This window comes from Colobus angolensis, unplaced genomic scaffold, assembly GCF_000951035.1.
Source record: "Colobus angolensis palliatus isolate OR3802 unplaced genomic scaffold, Cang.pa_1.0 Scaffold32, whole genome shotgun sequence".
Lineage (NCBI taxonomy): Eukaryota > Metazoa > Chordata > Mammalia > Primates > Cercopithecidae > Colobus > Colobus angolensis.
The window spans coordinates 2,010,045-2,016,205 of record NW_012116488.1 but is presented as its reverse complement, the minus strand read 5'-3'; the positions used below and the strand labels follow the sequence as shown (position 1 = coordinate 2,016,205).

General features: G+C 46.4%; 1 protein-coding gene across 1 annotated transcript in view; it reads left to right on the top strand.

Annotated features, from left to right (window-relative positions):
• Nucleotides 1–6,161, top strand: part of LOC105518428 (kinesin light chain 1) — a 156,735-nt gene that overhangs the window by 117,886 nt on the left and 32,688 nt on the right. The window contains exons 7-8 of the mRNA XM_011951419.1: nt 1,920–1,998; nt 2,513–2,738. Coding sequence (XP_011806809.1) covers nt 1,920–1,998; nt 2,513–2,738 — 305 coding nt within the window. The remainder of the gene's footprint in view (nt 1–1,919; nt 1,999–2,512; nt 2,739–6,161) is intronic.

The window sequence follows — 6,161 nt, the reverse complement described above, 5'->3', positions numbered from 1 at the left end:
AAAAATTAAGGCCAGATGCGGTAGCTCATGTGTGTAATCCCAACATTTTGGGAGGCCGAAGCGGGTGGATCACCTGAGGCCAGGAGTTCAAGACCAACCTGGCCAACATGGTGAAACCTCATCTCTATTAAAAAATACAAAAAAATCAGCCAGGTGTGGTGGTGCGCACTTGTGGTCCGCTACTTGGGAGGCTGAGGCATGAGAATCATTTGAACCTGGGAGGCGGAGGTTGCAGTGTGCCAAGATCATGCCACTGTACTCCAGCCTGGGTGGCAGAGGGAGACCCTATCTCAAAAAACAAACAAACAAGCAATAAACAAATAAATAAATAAATAAAAGATGTGCTTGCTCTAGAGTGCTATGGAAATGCAAGTACTTGCAGACGTCGATGCCAACCGTGATTGACCTGGGACACTGGAGGATGTTGAGAAGGAGAAAGCTAGTTTCGTAGGATCGGTGACTTTTAAAATTTATTATTTTGAAAACGTGTTAAACTTGGAGAAAACATCCAGTGAGCTGACTCTCCTTACCCTTTCTGGAGTACTTATGAGTGCTTGTTTCTTCTGAACCCTGTTCACAGAGTGGCATAGCATGTGCCACGGCTGCTTACTGCTGCTGGACGTCTTTCCCTAGGGTGAGGGGTTCTCCTGTGGCAGTCCAGGGCAGGGGCACTCAGGAAGTTGCACACAGACCCAGCATATCCTCTCCTCTGAAGCTCATACTCCCCTTTTGTTAGCTGCCAACAGCATCCTTCATGGCATTGTTTCACTGTGTCCCAGTTCAGGGGCACATCCTTCATGAGACTGTCACATCTCTTGAGTAGCCTTTCACATGGAATGGGACCTCCGTCTGTGGTTGTCTTTCATGACATTGATGTTTTTGAAGAATGCAGGCTAGTTACTTCGTCCATCATTCCTCAGTTGGGGTTCGTCTAATACTTGGATTATGCATCCCAGACAGGAATATTCTAAAAGCAATGTGTCTTTATCACATTTTCCCTTCTGGAGCCAAATAGTGTTCATCTGCCCCATGATGAAGCTAATTTTTTTTGTTTGAGACGGAGTCTCTCTCTGTCCCCCAGGCTGGAGTGCAGTGGCGCGATCTCAGATCACTGCAAACTCCGCCTCCCGGGTTCAGGCCACTCTCCTGCCTTAGCCTCCTGAGTAGCTGGGACTACAGGCGCCTGCCACTGCGCCCGGCTAATTTTTTGTGTTATTTAGTAGAGACGGAGTTTAACCGTGTTAGCCAGGATGGTCTCTATCTCCTGACCTTGTGATCCGCCCACCTCAGCCTCCCAAAGTGCTGGGATTACAGGCGTGAGCCATTGCTCCCGGCCCAATGAAGCTAATTTCTTACTGGTCAGGCTGTTACCTGTCTTTCCCATTATGTAGTTTCTGATTTTATTTCTTTGACTAATCAGCAATATGTGGGGAAACATAGGTCACCGGCCTTTAAAGCTGGGAGGTTTCAAACTGCTCCCAGTGATCCTGTCCTGGAGCCGATTGTGGTGGTGAGGAATCTAGTGCCCCCACTTCTCTGGGGATCAGAGATGCACCATTTTCATCTGTTGCTACATATTTGGTTCCCAAATAAGATTTTATTTTGAGTCAGGGTTTTCCCTGCTCTCCTAGACCTCCCTCAGAGCACAGGAGAAGGATCTGAGGCATGGAAATGCAGCCATGGCCCATTTCATCAAGCTCTGATCTGCACTTAAGTATTTGTGTTCTAGTCTATCTAGCTTTTCATTACTCCTGTTCAACTGATGGATGCCAGATTGTGGGCGATCCTACGTTTGATGATTAAAAACTGATCATCTTTTCTAAGATTCTTAGTTAAAATGTATTTAATATTAAAGATTTTCAGGACAGGATGTGTATAGTACTTGTAAGATGAAGCATTGTCCTGGATCTGTTTTATAGGAGGACAAAGACACTGATTCTACCAAAGAGCCTCTGGATGACCTTTTCCCCAATGATGAAGACGACCCAGGGCAAGGAAGTGAGTGACGGGTGATGCGGGAATGTTACCGAGTGCAGAAGAGAGGTGTTTTCCCCCAGAACACGGTCATAGCAATCAGCACTCAGTGGCAGCCTTAGTGCATGCGGCCTGCCTGGAGGAAGCACCAGCAGAGCAGGGTTGCCTTTGGGTTTCCAAAATAATTTGTGCTGTATGTTGGAATACAGGAATATGTTAGAGTAGACCCTAGGATACAGCAGCAGGCATGAGCAGTTCAGGTGTGATATGCAGGTTCTTATGGGGTAGATAGGTCAGAATTACTTAATCTGCTTGTTTCATGGTGCCAAGAAGAGTCTCATGGCACTGAGGGGCCATGGTGCCATCCCTGACCCTATAGTCACTACTCTTAATCCTGGCTGCCCAGACAGTACTAGGAAAAGATTTAAATAGCACTAGGGGCCAAGTACTAACTTGAACCAAAGACAATTTTAAAGAAACTTACTCATCTGGATAATTGTCTTTAAAAACTCATCTGAAGTGAACTTTCTCCGTGCAGTCCAGCAGCAGCACAGCAGCGCAGCCGCGGCTGCCCAGCAGGGCGGCTACGAGATCCCCGCACGGCTGCGGACACTCCACAACCTGGTGATCCAGTACGCCTCACAGGGACGCTACGAGGTAGCCGTGCCCCTCTGCAAGCAGGCCCTGGAGGACCTGGAGAAGACTTCGGGACATGACCACCCAGACGTGGCCACCATGCTCAACATCCTGGCCTTGGTGTACAGGCTAGTCACTTTTGTTTCCCTACTGAATTTTACCTAGAGACATTGTTTTTAACCATTTTGCCCCTTAAAATATATTTTTATGTATCTATATAAACTACTTTTCAACCATATCCACTTCTCTTTAAATAGGGGTTAAATTAAAAATATTTAGTAAGCTCTGTGGAAGGGTGTCACCAAATCAGAACAAGACGCTGCCCATGACCACTCAGTTCAGCTTGAGCTTGTTTAGAATAGCCCACGATGTACCCCTTACACCAGCCAAACGCTGTTTTGACCTTTTCCACAAGACCCTGTGCAGGCAGCTTCTTTCGTCTAAATGGCCTTCCCACTTGGCCTGACAGTGTCATTCCTGCCTTCCGAGACCTGGAACACTGTACCTCCTTTTGGAATCCAGGATTCAACTTGCCCTTTGCCTCTTGTGTGCTCCTCTAACTCTTTCACCCCTGCTGAAGGATGCCCCAGGGGAGTGGTGGGCTCTGAGTTGTGTGGTAGGAGAGTTCCTTTGGCTCAGTGCCTAGGATCCAGCTGGGGGCTGGAGCTGGAGGCAGGGTGTCCTCTTGGGACAGGATTGAGGTTGTGGGGGTGGGACGAGGGGAGCCTGAGGAAGGAGGAGGACGTGTGGAGGGAGAGGAGAGTGCAGGGCATAATGACGCTTGAAGAGAAACTGGGTGATACAGCTACCTACACGCATAAGTAATTTCTTTAAAAATAAGTTTTGAAAGTTGGTAAAATAAAGAAAAACACAAATAAGAAAGTAAGCCCCTGTTATAACAACACTATTTAAAACGAGTCCGGGCCCTTTGGCTCTGTAGTTTGTCAGCAGCTTGGTCTGCCCTGTGACTATGCATTAGGGTTTCGTGGACATTCTAGACATGTTTTGACTGTTTTCCTGTTGGTGAATGTTGAGATTGTTTGCATATTTTCTTTTTCTTTTTTTTTTTCTTTTGAGACAGAGTCTGGCTCTGTCACCCAAGCTGGAGTGCAGTGACGCGATCTCAGCTCACTACAACCTGTGCTTCCTGAGTTCAAGTGATTCTCCTGCTTCAGCCTCCTAAGTAGCTGGGATTACAGGCGCATGCCACCATGGCTGGCTAACTTTTGTATTTTTAGTAGAGACAGGGTTTCACCATGTTGGCCAGGTTGATCTCAAACTCCTGACCTCAACTGATCCTCCTGCCTCGGCCTCCCAAAGTGCTGGGATTACAGGCATGAGCCACTGTGCCTGGCCAATTGTTTGCATATTTCACTGTAGGTATTTCTTAGTCAGAGATATTTGCATTTAGCTGTGAATAGATTGAGACAGTTCATTCCAACAAAATTTGTGTTTTGAGATAGGGTCAAAAAAGTGATGCGATCATGGGTCATTGCCACCTCCGACTCCTGGCCTCAAGCAATCCTCCTGCCTCAGCCTCCTGAGTAGCTGGGACTGCAGGCATGCATCACTACGCCCAGCTAAATTGTATATATTTTGTAGAGACGGCATTTTGCCATGTTGCCCAGGCTGGTCTCGAGCTCCTGGGCTTAAGTGATCTGATCAGCTTGGTACCCCCATAGTGCTAGGGTTACAGGTTGGGAACCACTGCACTTGGCCAGCGTTTTTGTGTTTTTTTGTGTTTTAAAAAAACTTATATGCCCATTAAAACATATGGAAGTTTCTGGATAGTACTGGATGTTATTAATATAAATGAGTTAAGTAAGCATAACTAGGTTTTTGTTGTGTACAGCGTGCATGGGCACACACATCACTGCTGGGTGCTGGGGTGCCGTGGCCTCCGTCAGTCTCGTGGTTCCCTGGCATTATAGTGTGAGAGCCGACCTGTGTGCGTAGATGTTTGGGAAAAACAGTAGCTGCATCTGTGTTCAGATTCAGTGTTCTACTGTTTAGCTTGTTATTCCATCATTCTTGTGTTAAGGACACATAATTTTAAGCTTTTTTTTTTTCCTTTCATATTTTACTGATCTTTATAAGTTTTGTTCAAGAGTTTGGGTTTATTTATTTATTTATTTATGTATTTATTGTAGAGATGGCATCCCACCATGTTGCCCAGGCTGGTCTCAAACTCGTGGGCTCCAAAGGATCCTCCGCCATGGCTTCCCATAGTGCTGGGATTATAGGTGTGAGCTACGAGTTACCACGCCTGGCCTGGATTTCTTTCTTTCTTTCTTTCTTTTTTTTTCTGAGATGGAATTTTGCTCTTGTCGGCCAGGCTGTAGTGCAATGGAGTGATCTCAGCTCACTACAACCTCAGCCTCTTGAGTTCAAGCAGTTCTCCTGCCTCAGCCTCCCGAGTAGCTGGGACTACAGGCGCCTGCCACCAAGCCCTGCTAATTTTTTGTATTTTTTAGTAGAGACAGTGTTTCGTCGTGTTGGCCAGGCTGGTCTCAAAACTCCTGACCTCAGGTGATCCATCCTCCTCAGCCTTCCAAAGTGCTAGGATTACAGGTACGAGCCACTGTGCCCAGCCATGTATTTCTTTTTTTAGGATAAATTCCTAAGACGGGTTAGAGTATAAACATTTTATAGTCCTTGGTACCTGCTGCCAAACTGCCACTCAGAAAGGCTGTGCCTACCCATGCTCCTGCTGCACGGGTGCCACCCTGAAGGTGGGGGGGCTCTGTTCTGTTGGTGGAGATAAGAGTATGCATTGTGTTTTAATTTGTATTTCTCTGATTATGTATTTTTACATAATCATTTGCATAGTCATTTGCATCCTGTGGTGCTGACATAATCATTTACGTAGTCATTTGCATCCTTCTGTGAATTTCCTGTTACCTTGCACATTCTTCTGTTAGGATTGATTTTATTTATTTATTTATTTATTTATTTTTGAGATAGAGTCTCGCTCTGTCGCCCGGGCTGGAGTGCAGTGGCTGGATCTCAGCTCACTGCAAGCTCCGCCTCCTGGGTTCACCCCATTCTCCTGCCTCAGCCTCCCGAGTAGCTGGGACTACAGGCGCCCGCCACCACGCCCGGCTAGTTTTTTGTATTTTTTAGTAGAGACGGGGTTTCATCGTGTTAGCCAGGATGGTCTCGATCTCCTGACCTCGTGATCCGCCCGTCTCGGCCTCCCAAAGTGCTGGGATTACAGTCTTGAGCCACTGCGCCCGGCTCTGTTAGGATTTTAATGCTTTAGGATTCTATTTTTGTTTTCTTTTGAATTTGAGTTCTTGGTGGGCTTCTTAAGCCCACTTGATTTAACAAATCGCAGTGTGCTGGTCCCACTCCCAGAGTTCCTGGATCAGCAGGGCTGGGGTAGTTCTGGATTTCTAGTAAGTTCCAGTTGAGGCTGACTGCTGTTGGTTTGGGACCACACCTGAGAACCACTGCTAATTAATAGTCCCAGACATTTTATAATATGTCATCGTTTACAGAAGTGCTTAGTATACCTCATCTCATTTAATTCTTTTTTTTTTTTTTTTTTT